Below are 16,133 nucleotides of genomic sequence, written 5' to 3'. Positions count from 1 at the left end.
GAGATCAATGCGCTGACCCTACCGGTAACGCTTCCTGAAAGATGGGAGTCCAGATCAGTGTCTGCAGCAGAGACAACGTAGCTACCGCTGACATTTCTTTAAACCTGCATGGTGCAAGTTAAAGCGGGGCTGTGACTTAAATGCCCCGTCGGCTTCGCTCCTCCTCGTTTCTGCGGTGGGTGGTGTCACCATCCTCTGGCGGCTGTGAGTGAGTCAGAGCTAGCTGGCTGCTGCTAACCTGATGTGGACTCCGAGCTGAAGTTAGAGGGGACACAGATGTGAGGCAGGGCACATGTGTGGAGACTTCAGCCGGGTGGAGAAAGGACAAGACGCCGCCGAGGTAACGAGTCTCTCTTGAGCTATACTTTTTGAACCACCTCACACTTTTAAATCCTGCCTCGGGATTTTAAGAAGCTAATGAAATCACCACTTGCTTCGTCGTGGTCTCCATAGCATCACTAGTTGTGTAAGTAAGTCGGCTAGCTCCACTAGCTAGGCTAACGTTACATGCCACATGTGCGACTCTAAAACAGAGACACGCTTTAGCTTAATGTCAGTGTTGGCTAGTGAATTAAAGTTGGTGTACGAATAAGCAAACACATAAATCTACATAAGCGCATTGGCATTTATGAGGCCGGTGCCAAGAAGGTTATCAGCCCAAAAATGGGGCTAATTATTAACCATTTCCTCGTTTAATTGTAAACGGTCATTTGGGTTTTTAGTCAGTGAAGCGAGTGCGGCTTTTGGTTGTTGTGTACCGCTGTGCCATAACTAATTGGTGAGCTGACATTTCCACGCGTGTAGTTAACTTTGGGACACAATGTGACCCCCCCGGTCTCACTTCTCAGAGACGTGGATGCTCGCTGGAGCGCGCACAGTTAAAGCTACAACTACCACGCGTTGACAGACCGCAAAGCGTTTATTAAGTGCACGCTTTAAAATGTTGTCTCGATCAATCTCTAAATATGCCCGCAGCATTTAGTTTTCTTTATCAGTGCGTTGTAAGCATCCACGTGTTGTTCCGAAAGGACCAATGGGTTTAAAATACACGCGTAAGTGCCGATGTTTAATTTTTTTTTTGCCATGACCTGATTGATTACATGCCCGCCAAGTAATATTACGATCGGCACAGGGCTCAGAGCTTAAAGTAATGCACTCACTGAGTACAGTATAAATGTTAAAAGATCGTATTTTGTTTGCTCAACTTTGACAAGGTGAATTTGACACTTATTGTTCCATTTCAAACACAAATCCACTTTAGTATGACTGTCTGAAGTACTGTGCCTAAAACTACACGGGCAAATATTGAGAGGTTGATCAAAGAAGCTTTTCAGAGATGTGCCAAAAAATATTACAGTATCTTATTAAAAAAAAAAAAATGTTGATGTATGAAATGGTTGTAAATTATAGATGCGACCGATCATTATTAGTCAACCAAACAAAAAGCTACACTAGTGAAAACGAATGTATTCTACTATAACAGCCCTGCACACGTCTTGGCTTAATGGCTACTTATAATGTTTAGTTTATGCTAAAACAACATAAGGGAGATGGTAATTTTAACAGTATGATCATTTTAAAGGATGTGGTTTGAGGTGCTGTTAAAATGTATTAACATGAACACAAAGTGTTTATTTTAGTTGACGTGGACTAAACCACTAAAATGGGGCTCTCAAATTAATACAAGCACGTGTTAGTACAATACAATGGTAGTAGAAACCTGTACGAAAATGAAAACATAGTTGAATCAGCATCTTTTATTTTAAACTAATGCTGGATACCATAACCTTGATGATGCTAAAATTGCTAAGACTGTTATGTCAGAATCCATTCATTTTCACTAGTGTACCTTAAGTGGAAGTGGAGACATATGAGATGAAATCAGAGAAGCTGCTTCTGTCTCTACTTGTAGTTTAACATAAAAGTTTCATAATAGTTTAATGAACTTACTCTACAGTTTTTCCCATGAGCCCAGGAGTAAATGAGAGCAAATGTAGTTCATATTACAATTGATGATCTTTTCCTCCGCAGATGTTTCTGAGAGTTTGAATGGAGGGGACATTAGCTGCAGCATATTGGTTTAAGGATGCAGAGCAGATGCTAGCGGCGTAATTTCATTGTTCTATTGACGGGGACAGATGGCGCCTGTCTTTCACATACCAGTTTTTACTATGTAAATGAAAATTCTGTTACAAACTGTCTAGATAAGGTAAAAGTTAATTTGTCATCTTCTTTTATTCAAAGACAATTGTGACTTTGAAAAGTTTAATGATTTCTGTGCCAGAAGATGACCACATTCCACAAAGAACATAATCTAGTTACACATTTTGTCACAAATTTATCTAAAGTGTAGTTTCTCTATCCACAATATGGGAAAACCAAACACACACTCATGCAGTTGATACCTTTTCCCCCTTGGTCACGCCACTGCCTCCAGTCTAAGACGTGTTTCGTTAACAAAGGTTGGCTCTGTGTTTCAGGATTAAGGTCAAGAGGTTTTTATCTACCATGCATAGCAGGTGCAATACGTACTGAAGTGAGAGAACAGTACTCGGTGCTACACGAAAACACAGAACTAAGTACCACATAAAGGACTTGTATGGATAAAGGAAGAACGGTGAATGTGAGCGCCACTCCCCATGAACAGAATGTGGAAGTAAAACTTGTTTAATTCCACCTGAGTTGATTCTAGTGCCAGGGTGATCATTTAACCTGGTTTTACTTTGCTCACATGGGTCACAGTGCAACATATAATCTCTTAATACCAACGCCAAGTTTTAAGTAATACACAGAGGACACAGAGTACCAATCTTGACAGATGAGTATTAGAAAGTACAAAGTTACACCCAAGGGCTTTTGTAGAACTGAGTGTGTGTGTGTGTGTTACAAAGCACCATGTCATTAGAGGCTTGAACAGAAATTAAGTGGTGATACTGGATTCATCTCTCATTGAGCTGTTGTTTCTGTGTAAGATTTCTTCACCTCCTGCACAGCACGGCACCAACTTGCTCAGAAGATTTCCATCCCAATTACATTCTTGGATTGTTTTCATTTGTGTCTTTGTGGCTGCAGAAGAAGGCTTGATTAATTCAATTTAAACCATTTGTCCACTCCATTTATTCACAGCCATCCTGTTAGGGATACTTACAATGGTGCACTGAGTCTGGATCACTTAACTCACATCCTTTCAGCAAATCTACTGTAAGTCCCTTCAGTGAGACGGTGTCTTTGTTTGTTTTACAGACTACCTCAGCGGAGGAATACACCGTGGATTCAATGGCTGTTTGACACAATCTGACCGTTATTGTGACACCCAATCCGTTGTTCTTGTTTTTTTTTTTTTCCACACCTCACTTTTCAGTTTGTACGGCTTTTCATTGTTCTATATTTTCGCTTCAGTCCGTCCTCTTGTTCATTTCCCCGCCGTCCTCGTCTGAGCTGAAGTCAAGAACTATAAACTTCTCAGAATGGGTGCCGATGTAGACACGGTGTCTGAGAGCAGCACTGTGCGGCTGAAGAAGGAGATTTCCCTCCTTCACGGGGTTTGTCTCATTGTGGGAAATATGATCGGCTCTGGCATCTTCATCTCACCGAAGGTAGGAATGACCGCTTTTCCAGAACTTTTTTGTCCTCCTTTCAATAGAAATAGTTGTTTTGGCTTTGCTTGTGTAACACACACAGTTAGGTCCATATATATTTGGACGCTGACACAAGTTTTGTTATTTTAGCTGTTCAAGATAAAGTTATATAATCAACATAAGCTTAAAGCGTTGACTCTCAGCTGTAATATGATGGTATTTACATCCCAATTGGATGAACAGTTTAGGAATTAAAACTCTCTAATATGTAGGTGCCTCTTTTTCAAGTGACCAAAAGTAGGGACGATTGACTCAAAAGTGATTTTGTGGGTTGCATTGGCTATTCCCTCATTGATGCTTCATCATTTAAGCAGGTAAAAGGTCTGGAGTCGATTCCAAGTGTGAAATTTGCATTTTGACGTTGTCACTCTGAACCCACAACATGAGATCTCAATGAAAGTATAACAGACCATCCTTAGGCTGGGAAAAAATTCCATCGGAGGGATAGTGGAAGTGTTAGGAGTTAGGTACCAGGACAAAAACAAAACAAAAAAAACACTGGAACTCAAGAACCTTTTCATGGTGATGAAAAAAACCTTCACAGGTGAAGAACATTCTCCAGGAAGTAGGTGTATCAGTATCTAAATCTATAATAAACAGAGGACTTTCATGTCATCCAGGTGGTTCACCACAAGGTGCAAACCGTTAATCACTTCAAAACAGAAAGGCCAGATTAGATTTGCCAAAATAAAACATCAAAGGATATCAGACCAGTTCTGGAACAGCATCCTTTGGACAGATGAAACTGAGATCATCCTGATGGGAAGAGAGAAGTTTGCAGAAGGCTTTGACAGCTGACCCAAGTCACACTGCATCTTCTGTAAAATGTAGTGGACGCAAGGTGATGTCATGGACATGTAGGGCTTCCAACAGCACTGGCTAACTAGTGTTTAGTGACAGAAGCAGACGAATATATTCTAAAGCGGATAGTGATATACTTGATGCTCAAATTCACCCAAATGCAGCAAAGTTTATCGGAAGGTTCTTCTCAGCACCGATGGACAATGTTCCAAAACATACTGCAGAAGCAACACAGGAGTTTTTTTTTAAGGTGAAGAAGTGGAATATTCTGCATTGGCCAAGTCAATCTCCAGATCTCGACGTGTTGGAGCAGGCATCTTATTTTGCTGAAGACAAAACTGAAGCCAGAAAGACTAACAAACAAGCAACAACTGAAGATAGTTGCGGTAAAGGCCTGGCAACGGATCACAAAGGAGGGAACCCAGAGCTTGGTGATGTCCATGGGCTCCAGACTTCAGGCAGTCCTTAAAGGAGGAGACTTTGTATGAAACTGTTTGCTATTTCCAAACATGTCACGGGATATTTTTCATTTAACCCCCTGAATTAAATGTAAAAGTCTGTTTTCTGTGCATCACAGTTGTTTCATTTCACATTCATTGTGGTGACATGCAGAGCCCAAATCACGAAGATTGTGTCACTGTCCAAACATTTCTGGGCCTAACTGACGGCTCTCTCATGGCTCTAAACAAACTTTCCCTCATGTGAGAGCTTTCTTGTTCATAGGAAATGTTACACATTGGGAAGTACAAGATACTGACATTCCTCTCCTGTTGTCATCCTGCAGGGAGTTCTTAAGTACACAGGCTCTTTTGGTTTGTCCCTGATAGTGTGGGCCATCGGAGGGATATTTTCTGTGATCGGAGCGTTATGCTACGCTGAACTGGGTACCACCATCCGTAAATCTGGAGCCTCCTACGCCTACATCTTGGAAGCTTTTGGAGGCTTTCTGGCTTTTATTCGGTATGCCGCCTTTTGCTTATCTGTACACAATTTCATTTTATCCTAGAAACAGTGACTCAGCACTTGTTCTTTCTTTGGAGTGTAACAAACTTGAAGCATAATACTGTTCTTGAAGCATCTGGACTCAACATTATTTCATATCATATCAGTTTTTATAGCACCAGTGGGGGCAATATACAAATCGTTTCCTGTACGCCTGGCTTGTCAATTGCCTAAGATGCATAAGACGAGATCGTATATGAAGTTAAAGTGTACGTGATATCAGTGTCGTGTTTCCTATCATCACTGAGATGCATCAATTCTGCTGCAGATTGTGGACGTCCTTGTTGATAGTAGAACCAGCGTGTCAGGCAGTGATAGGCTTGACCTTCTCCAGCTACCTGGTCCAGCCTTTCTACCCCACATGCACAGCTCCCTACGACGCTGTCCGACTAATCGCTGCCGTCATCATATGTAAGGCTTGTTCTGCACTTAACACACTTGCACTCTTGCTTTACACAACCTGTTACATATCAGTGGAGATGTGGTTTTTCCCAAAAAAGGCTTCTTACACGTGATTAGAACAACCTTCAGCAAGAACGCCACACAGCCCAAATGTTATTTTAACCAAATACACAGTACACTTATTATTTTACACTTACTACACTTATTATATATTTGTCTCATAAAGCGGTTGTGTTCTTATTCTTAGCTGTGTATGTGTGTATTTATGATTAATTCAAACTGCTGCCAAAATTTTGCATTGGAAAACTTCTTAATGACTGTATCTGTAGCGCTCGCGGGTTGTTTTAATGGGGGCGGTTTTATTTAACAGCCATGTTAATCCATCCTGTTTGTACCGGAGGTGTAGATTTGCAGTTGAATGTTTGTTTAGCAGTACAGGAGACGCTCTCCCAGCAGCTGAAAGGAAACCCACTGGCGAGAGGAATCTCAGATGATGCCACTGAAATATTAAACTATGCGGGCTGTAGGGATGAGCGATAAGGCTAAAAATTTATCACAATAAAGTTTGCCATTCTGCAGATAAAAAAAATCATGATGAAAATATTATAATTCCAATCCATGTTTTTGACTCGGCCTGTCGCTACATTCTGTCTTGAGAGATCTAAGATGAGACCAGTTATAGTCAAATGAGCTGCTTAACCACAGGTTTAAGTAGAAAGTTGTTAAGGAAACGGTAGTGAGTAATCAGTCTGAAAATGTCTAAAATGTGAAAACATCCCTTCGGTTCCATCTTTCCATCGCTTCCTTTGTTTTTTGTTTTTATTTTCCATATGATGATCAGATTTCTGAAATGAAATCTGGTGACATTTACAGCATAAGATAAAAAAAGAATAAAATGAAGAACGGGTCATTTATTTTGAGATACGTTTTCATACCTTAACATTTTTTCTTGCTTATTGGATACGTTTGTTACACATCCAACCTTATGATATCCAAACCAGTTCTATATTAGCAATAGCCTCAAGTGAGCTACGGCTGCGAGGACGTCATCAACTTGTGTTTATCACATTTATTGCGAGATGGCGAATTCTTCTCGTGGGGATTGTTTTTGGCGATACACAGTGTACATTAAGTTGTCGCCCTTTCCTAGCGAGCTGCACCTGAACTAATGGAGGAGTCGAGGCTTTGCAGTGCTACTACATCAAAGACATTTCTGGAGATTAGATGCAATGCAAACACAACCATTCTACCTTGAACCTGTTGAGTTTGCGTTGACAAAGACAGCTTTACAAAGGAGCAACTTTGACTGAGTACTGTCAACAAATCAGTATGGTAATCTCCTAGTTTGAGGATAGACCTACTTCTGGCAGTTTCAAGACTCTTGTAACAACTTGGATCAACTTGGAGGTTTTGCTCTTACTCTTCAACAATGATAATTGTTTTAGTGATGAGTAGGGATGTCACAATTACAGTTTCCCTTAGTACGATTATTTTATTTATCGTGATATTACGATAATCACGATTATTATGCGTTGATTGATTTCGCATATCTATTCATATGTAAAATCACATGAACATTCCTTAAAGGTCTTAAAGTTTCCTTTATTTCTATCTTTTGATGCTAAAATATAATTGTATTACCAATTATATGATCCAATATTTGTATTTGTACACACATACACCTGAGCAAAAAGAAAACAACTCGATGAAAGGTCGGATAATTTAAAGCGTAGCGCCAGTCACCAACATCATGTGATATTGTCAGCAGACCAGCGTGTAGAGAGAACGTCAGCGTTCAAAGGAAGAGATGGTGTTAAACTTCTGGGCCACAATAATCTTGTTCTTTGTTGATAAAGCGAGCGCCGTCCAGCGGATCGAGACACTTGAGGAAGTTTACAAAGTGACCGGTGGTAACCAGTAGATTAAGAATCCCAAAGAGTAGATACTGAGCAAGATAGTTATCTGTTGTTTACCTTAGTAGTCATGAGTACCCAAGACATTTAAGAAAACACTGCGTGGGTGTTGCGTTACTCTGTTTTCGTTTGAGTTGCTCTTAACTATTTTCTGGCGGTATTCAGGAAATGTTACAATCAGTTAATTGTAGCGCTTAATACCCCGATTAATTGTGAAATCAAGTAACCATGACATCCCTAGTGATAAGTACTAAATTATTTGTTTCCCTCCCACTACTGTTTCAGTGAACTGTAGATTTGAGAATGAGAATAATAAGAAATAGATACATTCACATTTCAATCTCTGCCTATTTATTCTCTAATTCTGTGAAGTTTATTCTTGTCTTTCCATCAGGTCTGCTAACCTGTGTGAACTGTATGAAAGTGAAATGGGGTGCTATTCTTCAGGTCATCTCCACTGTAGCCAAGGTCCTTGCCCTTATTGTCATCATCATCACGGGCCTGGTTAGACTGGCACAAGGTAGGATGTACTTGAAACTATCAAACATGTTACCACAACACCACTTCCGTGCCATGTCTAAGAACTGGAGAGTTGCGCAGTGGCTCAGTTAAAAACCTCATTTCCTCATTCTTTTATGTGTGAATCCGGTGCTGATGTAGGTTTTGACCAGAACTTCGAGAACTCATTTAAAGGCTCCAAGTTTGACCCTGGAGATATGGCCTTGGCCCTCTATTCAGCACTTTACTCCTACTCTGGCTGGGATACACTCAACTTTATTACAGAAGAGATCAAGAACCCAGAAAGGTACAAAGTCTTGGATTTCAAAAAGATTTCACAACAAGTGTGATGCATTTTTATTTCTGCCCTTGGTGTGTATTAACACGATTCTTGGCCTGCATAACTTAACCCATTGTAAATCTAACATTACATAAGTTTCACAAAAAACAACCCGCCTTTCTTATTTACCATCGTAGGAATCTGCCTTTGTCCATTGCCATTTCCATGCCAATCGTCACAGTGATCTACATCCTGACCAACGTAGCGTACTATGTCGTCTTGGATGCAGACCAAGTGCTCAGCAGTGAAGCTGTTGCTGTGGTGAGTGTCTGAATTTAGTTAATGCGTTCTCCATGCACACTAAAAAAAAAAGAAAAGCTTCAAACAAGCAGTAAACCAGACCATGTGCATACTAATGAGTACACAAACCCTATTAGTTATCCAAATTTATAGCATCTGCTGAGCCTCGAATGGACAGCAGGTACAGATCCTCCATTTCCATCTTTTACTCCTGTCTCTTTGAGTCTGGCTGGCAGCCACTCGCACTAATATCTGGTTTCAGTTGTCCCTTTTGGTTATCTGTGACTGCCGCAGTCCTGATGACAGGAACCTAATTTGGATAAAGAGGTTAGCACTGCGCACAGGAACAGAGGGGAGTGCATGATGTAATTAGTGTATTGGAAGAGGGGGAGTTGTGCTTGGGCTTAGGCTATCATGTTTTTGGGTTGTCTGCCCATTGTGTTAATGTGAATGCAAAATCAGGAATATCTCAGTGGAATTACTTTACACATGGCACAAATGTGGACTCAAGGATGAAGTGATTAGCAATGGAACGTCATGGTAACCGTGACTTTGGAAAACATATTTTTGGCCATTGCTCAGTTATTCATAAACTCGCTTTTTTCTGAGGTTGTGGTTTATGTGATTGTTGTTTATTGTTCTTTGTTCTTTAAGAAGAAGGAACGCTTTTGAAATGTTTTAGGACACTGCACTGACTTACAGAGCTGGAAACGTGGGGTCTTAATATGGATTTAGCCCATTCGTTAGATTACATCTCGAAATGAATGGCAAACGTTGCACTTAGACGTCACATTATTAATAAATCTAAAATTTGACCATTAACATTAAATGTTTTGTCTCAGACATTTGCAGATGAGGTTCTGGGCTGGGGTCGATGGCTGATCCCCCTCTCTGTGGCCATTTCCTGCTACGGAGGCCTCAACTCCTCAATCATTGCAGCTTCGAGGTAAAGAAACTCTCCTATTCTATAATACTGTCACTTATAGTTTGATAGTTCGATAGAGTATGCAAGCAAGCAGCACAGTGATCATTTGTTTTCTCCTGCAGGTTGTTTTTTGTCGGCTCCAGAGAAGGCCACCTGCCTAATTTCCTGTGCATGATCCACATAAAGCGTTTCACCCCTATTCCTGCCCTGCTTTTCAATGTTAGTATCCCAGTATTTTAGTGGGTTTTGGAATAAAGCTGCATATTTGGTTGCTATGCTCACATGGTTTCTTATCAAACGTAATGTGCTTTGTGTTTGATCTTCTTCTCTCAGGGAGGAATGTCCTTGTTTTACCTGTCTGTCCCAGACGTATTCCAGTTGATCAACTACTTCAGCTTTAACTACTGGTTATTCATCGGCTTGTCAATAGGCAGCCAGATCTATCTTCGCTTCAAAGCTCCCGATATGCACCGACCTATTAAGGTATTAAAAATGATGCAGCGTGACCAGAGTGACTTTACCTTCTACATTGTTGTTGTATGAAATATTCTGATGGGATGTTCAGGTAGGTAGTGAACTATAATAACAGCGGAAGGAAAATAAAACATAATTTATTGCAGCAGCTGTAGTATAGTATTAACTCCAACTTCCAACTTCTGCCTCTGTTAGGAACTTGAACTTAGTGCATTTAGATGTTATTTTCAGTATGTTGAGTGAGAGTCTTGTGCACCTCACATTTGTAACATTTACATACTACTTGTATTTTAATGTAAAGATAGTTTTACTTTACGAGTTACTTTTATACTATTCATCCATCACCAGTCTATTTTCTTCTTCTTTTGAGTTTGATGTGATTTCATTGAACTGGCCAAACTCAAAGATAAAATCCTTACAAAAAAGGGACTATTTGCTGGTGAAGCTGGTTAGTTTACCCCAACCTGATGGGTCCACATGAAGAAGCTGGAAATTGTTTGGACAATAGCAAGAACCTTCAACCACACTCAAATAATGAGAAACGTGAAGTGTTTAGTGTGCAGGCTGATTGTTTGTGTGCTTTCAATTCACATTTAAATCCAGTGTTCAACAAATCATCAGAAATGACTGAGCCTTTCTGGACTCTTGAAAAATATAATACAGTTTGACCTTCCCATTGCCCTTATCGCTCAAGGTCCTATGGTTGAACAGAAATCAAAAACTGTGACTATTAAAAAGTAACAGCTTGTTTAAAAGCTACACGGTTCTGCATGTCTGCCCGTGCTGCCTCTTAGACCTTTATTTACGCTTATTTACACATCAACAGTACCTGCGTTGCAGGCCTGACCGCCCTCTGCACTTTAGTTGTGAGCCCTGATCTTTCTGATACGCCAGTTTGTTTGGTTCTCTCAGGAACCAGAGAAGTGCCCACGCTGCATCATGGCTGAGGAATTACATTTAATGCAATTCTAACCCTCCCCCTCTGTGTCTTGTGCAGCTGTCCTTGTTCTTCCCGATAGTCTTCTGCTTGTGCACCGTGTTCCTGGTGGTGGTGCCACTCTACAGCGACACCATCAACACTTTTGTGGGAATTGCTGTGGCACTGTCTGGTGCACCCGTGTACTACATTTGCATCCACCTGCCGCCCAGCTCCAGACCAGCCTTCCTCAGTAAATTCCTTGGTAAGCGACACTTAAACGTGTCATGACAGCGGTTTTCTCAGCACAGTGGTTCTGTTGCTGTTGCAAAACAAATTTTATTTTATTTTTTTAATATCTTTTTGATAGACTATCCTACAAAAGTGTTACATTTTGCTTTAATTCCCTTTGGATTGTAGAGAATTAGCATATGAGAGAATTAATGATTTTGAAACCGTATCTGCCACATAGAGCAGAGATATTGGATTTTTTCAGACGACAAATGCATGATTAAAAAAGTTGCCAATATACAGTATTATACTGATCTGAGTACAATGTGGAATCTGATACTCGACCCACGCTCTATTTGTTACATTTTAAACCATCTTCCAGTGCGTGTTGGCCTGAGTGAGCTCACCGTACTCCCTTGAGTGTTTATCACACAATTAGAATCTATTTGCGACGGTAACATTATCTGCAGCAATATTCTGCTTCATCAGCTGCCGCGGCAAATCTGGTTGGAGGCCATCGCTCCTTTTTTGTCTTTGTCTGGAGTGAACAGGCACAGGAGGGCTATAGTGAGCAGAAATCATCCCAATGGGGAATGATTCCATTAGCAAATAGTTAACTAAGGTGGATTAAAAAAATGTGGCTATCATAATATACATTGGCAGCTATTAACATACCCAGGCTGGTAAATTTAATGTGTCTAAAATATACTATTGTTGATTATTCAGGTCGGATGTGCTGTATCAAAACAGATGTAGCCCTTTGAAAACAGTGGCTTATTGCGTAGTCTATAGCTGGGTTTACATGGAGCCCAATATTCCAATTCCAATCGGTTTAGGAGCCCAAAACGAATGTAAATGCTCCATATAAACACCTCCGTCAGAATAAGCAGATCCAAACTGGATGAAATTTCATTTGGTTTCACAAGGGTAGTAGAATAATCCTTTACCCAAACCGATTGAAAGTCGTGTAAACGGTGAATCAGAATGAAGTCAGGCTCCGTTCTGTCTGCGGATGCTCTGTCTTGACGTAAATGCACAGTGACGTTTCCTCAACTGGTCTGCGGCTCCACAGAGAGCTTGTTTTTAATGACAACTCTGGAAGAACTAGACATTATCGCACGCTTAGACTGCAGAAAAAAATTTAAATATTGAACTGTTTAACAGGGTCCATCAAAAATTAATTAATTAATGAAGCCGGGATAGACTGAAGCGTGGAAAAAAATCGTAACCCCTGGAAATCCTTGAAGCTCGGCTACTATAAGGCAACACAATAGCACAAGTGGATATTACACCAAAATGGCTGATCCGATTAAAAGTAGAGGTACATGTACCTGACCTGAAACCTTCAGCCGGAACGAGGAAAACAAGTCTCCATGTAAACCTGACTATTATTCCTGCCTTTGATTGCCAACAGAAAATATCGGCACGCTAACACTAGATAGTAATCATTATAAAATGCCACAATCAGCCCAAAGCACTATGTGCTCTGTCTCTACTATTTATCCTACATTAACACAACATGCCACAGCATTGTACTTTCCCTTTTTAAAGTAACTTGTCTAGTGTTAGGTTCTCTTTCTTGCCTTTGTTGTCAAACCAGTTTTTCTCCATTTTTCCTTTTCTCTCTGTCACTTCAGACCAGATCTCTGTGTACACTCAAAAACTGTGCATGTGTTGCGTGGCTTCGCCGGATATTGATCTGGACAACATAGACCCAGATAAGATGGAGTGACGGAACGACAGGAGACCTGTGGTGAAGGACTGTATGGAGAGATGGAAGAGGATCAATGAACAGTGGATTAAAAAAAAAAAGAAGCGAGAGAGAGATGAGCAAAGCACACCTCTTACCCTCCTCTTCTCTTTCTCACACAAACGCACACATACACACACACACGTGCCATAATGAATAAAGTGGCTGGATTTACTTTTTAATTTAAAGTCTTTTATAACCCTACAATAAAGCAGCACTATACAGATTAACTCTGTCAACACTTGCATATTCATATTCTGGTACAGGGCGCAGTTCCACATGTGCACATAAGCTGTTTACACCTGTGAGTCTAGACATGATCTTTATGTTCAAGGCAGCAGCAGAACGAGTCAAGAAGCTTTTAGTTTAACTTTTAGACTCGCTGACAGACCTCAAAGCATGGCAGCAATTTTGCACATTTCACTTTTTTGTCTTTGACTTTCCTTGAATATAGAAGGCTTTATTCTGTTACTGAGCTTAAGGACCAACTGGATAGTTTTTTTTCTTCTTTTTTTTAAGAAAGAAAATAATTAGTTTGGGAAGTGATTGGACTGTTTAAATTAACTTCTTGCTTTTTATTATATATATATAAACATAAATTGCTCTTCCTTGTGTGCAGTAGTTCTGCTTCCATTATGATCACAAATCCATCACCATGCTGTAATCATGCCCCCTGGTGCCTGTGAAGTGTCCCCCTCTTACTGCGTCTTCAGGGCTGTATTCGGTTTCAGGCGCCTCCTACTGGTAGCTTGCCTTAACGTCCATGGACAATCTAAGACGTCCCCAAGTCTCATTCAAGAGTTTTTTTTTTTTTTTTTTGTTCACGTTTTGTTGTCTCTTTTGTTTTAGCCATTTACAAAAACAAATTATTAATGTCAAGGGTTTTAAAAGTGACTGTACCCGATAAAGACTCCTCTAGGTTACGTTTTATTTCAGGAACGGGTCTTATTGGATTCAAACCTCAGGATCAACCATGAAGGCGTGCACATGTTGTTGCTGATTATTAGACTGTCTTTTGGTACCCGCTCTTGTCTTAAGAGTTTATTGGGATAAATGGGATATTGAACGTATTATTGCCTTTTTAATTCACACTGCATGAGCAAAAGGTCTCAAACGGGCCGATTGCTCTACCACCGTCCTGCTCACAACAGTGAGCTTGTAGCAAAGTGTCACCGCTTTCTAATGAGAGCGTCGTGGCCGTAGAGTGTTGGAGTACAGGTAGACACGTGTCAGTGTTTCTGTTTTAGTGGTCATCCTTATTGACTGTATGTGCCTTCTGTGAGTGTGATCCAAATGCCTTGCTTATTTTTGATATCGTAACTTAGCTTTTCTTTTGAGCATCTTGAGCACAATCCCTGACACCTTGTTGTAGGATTAGGCCAAATGTTTTCCAGGTCCTCATCTGTTGTTTGATAGTTTTTACAAATTCAGGTCGTCACACTTGACTTTTGAAGAACTTCAGCTACACCAGCTTCTGGAAGCACACAGGTCTTAGTTTTTGTGTATTTGCTTTCTCTGGGATTGAAATCATTTAAACCAAAATAGTGAATTGTCTCTGCTGTTGCGATGTAACCATAACGACTATTTTCAATATACTTACTTATATGGACGTGTTATAAAACTACTTCTCAGAAAGTACACGTTGAGAATGTTGTGAACTATTTGTTGTTCAACTTGGTACCAAATGTTTTGTGTGTTTGAGTTGTCTCTTGAGTGTGTACTTTGGTCACTATTTATTGTATTTTTAGAGACGGACAAACCAAACGGTGAAACTAGCGCTTCATTGGAGGAAGTCTTGTTTGAGGCAGGAATGTGCTTTGTGTTGTTATCTGAATAAAATTAAGACACACGTCAGTGTCTCCGATGCTTCTTTTCCACTTTTTTTTTTTCCACATTTAACCTGATGACATGAACGAGTGGCTCACAGCCACTAGAGGTCATTGTCTTTTAACCCTTCACCCAGTAAAAGTGCCGCTTGACCCTGGAAGATAATTTACTGTGGCAGTTCTCTGCTTACGTGAATAGATTCTACAAACTGCTACAGAGGCGTCAGACTAACGTCAGTCTCCTGTTCCTGATGCAGATGAATAGGTCCTTTTGGAAGGGGTAGGATTTTCGACGTTCACTTGTTCAGCTTTGTAAAGCTGAATACCGTGGGGGTTTGGACACTTGTGGCAATTTACAGATTAGTGTAAATTAAAAATTGTGACTTGCCGCCTTGAATAAAAAGCGATGAATGCATCACATTTTATCCAGCTTTTCTAAAACATTTGGAGACGAAGGATTTTCTAACATTACATGTCATCTGAATTCAAGTGAAAGCTTTTTTTTAAGACTGTATGTCACGTGTTTACCTGTTAAGACCCTTTAGATGCTTATATTTCCTGAGTTATAGCTGAACGCATTTGAGAGATGCACACCGATCAGGCATAACATTATGACCACCCTCCTAATATTGTGTAGGTCTTCCTTGTGCCTCCAAAACAGTTGTGACTCATCAGAGAATGGACATGGACCTTCTAAGGGTGTCCTGTGGTGTCTGGAAACACAATGTTATTAGTGGGGGTCTTTGAGTCCTGTGGGTGGAGGGGAGGGGCCTCTGTGGATCATCCCACAGATACTTGATCAGTTTGGGATCTAGTGAATTTGAAGGCCAGGTCAACACCTTGTGATGTTTCCATGTTTTTTTTAGTTGTTCCTAAACCATTTTTGTGTGTGTCTTTGACAAGTGACATGACAAGGAGTGTCACTGCTGTGGGAAGAACATTGTATTGTCACAAGATGGTCAGTGTTGGTCACTTCTCCTGAAAATATTCAGGGAGGATAAACCAATAGGTATTATATTCCTCAAGCAATCTTTGCATCGACGCCTTTCCGTTCCAGACCCTTGTCTTTTCCGTGACGCTTTTTTTTTTTTTTTTTTTATATAAACTCTTATTTTATTTATGTTTCTAACCATGCACGACCACAACTGTCTTGGCACCTCTTGCCCGTCCGTCTACC

The 16,133-nt window shown here is 40.4% G+C and overlaps 1 protein-coding gene across 1 annotated transcript; it reads left to right on the top strand.

The window, feature by feature from the left end:
• si:dkeyp-120h9.1 (Y+L amino acid transporter 2-like) lies at window positions 1-14,996 on the top strand. Its single transcript, XM_047606037.1, has 12 exons — window positions 1-340; window positions 3,244-3,596; window positions 5,224-5,399; window positions 5,710-5,852; window positions 8,151-8,276; window positions 8,417-8,561; window positions 8,732-8,855; window positions 9,677-9,780; window positions 9,882-9,978; window positions 10,093-10,242; window positions 11,231-11,414; window positions 13,018-14,996. The coding sequence occupies exons 2-12, from the start codon at window positions 3,468-3,470 to the stop codon at window positions 13,110-13,112; spliced, it is 1,473 nt and encodes a 490-aa protein (XP_047461993.1). The 5' UTR covers window positions 1-340; window positions 3,244-3,467; the 3' UTR covers window positions 13,113-14,996.
• The last annotated feature ends 1,137 nt before the right edge of the window (window positions 14,997-16,133 follow it).

Source organism: Mugil cephalus, chromosome 14 (assembly GCF_022458985.1).
Source record: "Mugil cephalus isolate CIBA_MC_2020 chromosome 14, CIBA_Mcephalus_1.1, whole genome shotgun sequence".
NCBI classification, from domain to species: domain Eukaryota; kingdom Metazoa; phylum Chordata; class Actinopteri; order Mugiliformes; family Mugilidae; genus Mugil; species Mugil cephalus.
Note: the sequence above shows the minus strand (reverse complement) of the source record. Positions and strands in the feature narration are given on the sequence as shown.

Coding starts and splice junctions, on each gene's coding strand:
- si:dkeyp-120h9.1 (XM_047606037.1), top strand. CDS start 3,468: ATGGGTGCCGATGTAGACACGGTGTCTGAGAGCAGCACTGTGCGGCTG. Junction 3,597..5,223: donor GCATCTTCATCTCACCGAAG/GTAGGAATGACC, acceptor GTCATCCTGCAG/GGAGTTCTTAAGTACACAGG. Junction 8,277..8,416: donor CCTGGTTAGACTGGCACAAG/GTAGGATGTACT, acceptor GTGCTGATGTAG/GTTTTGACCAGAACTTCGAG.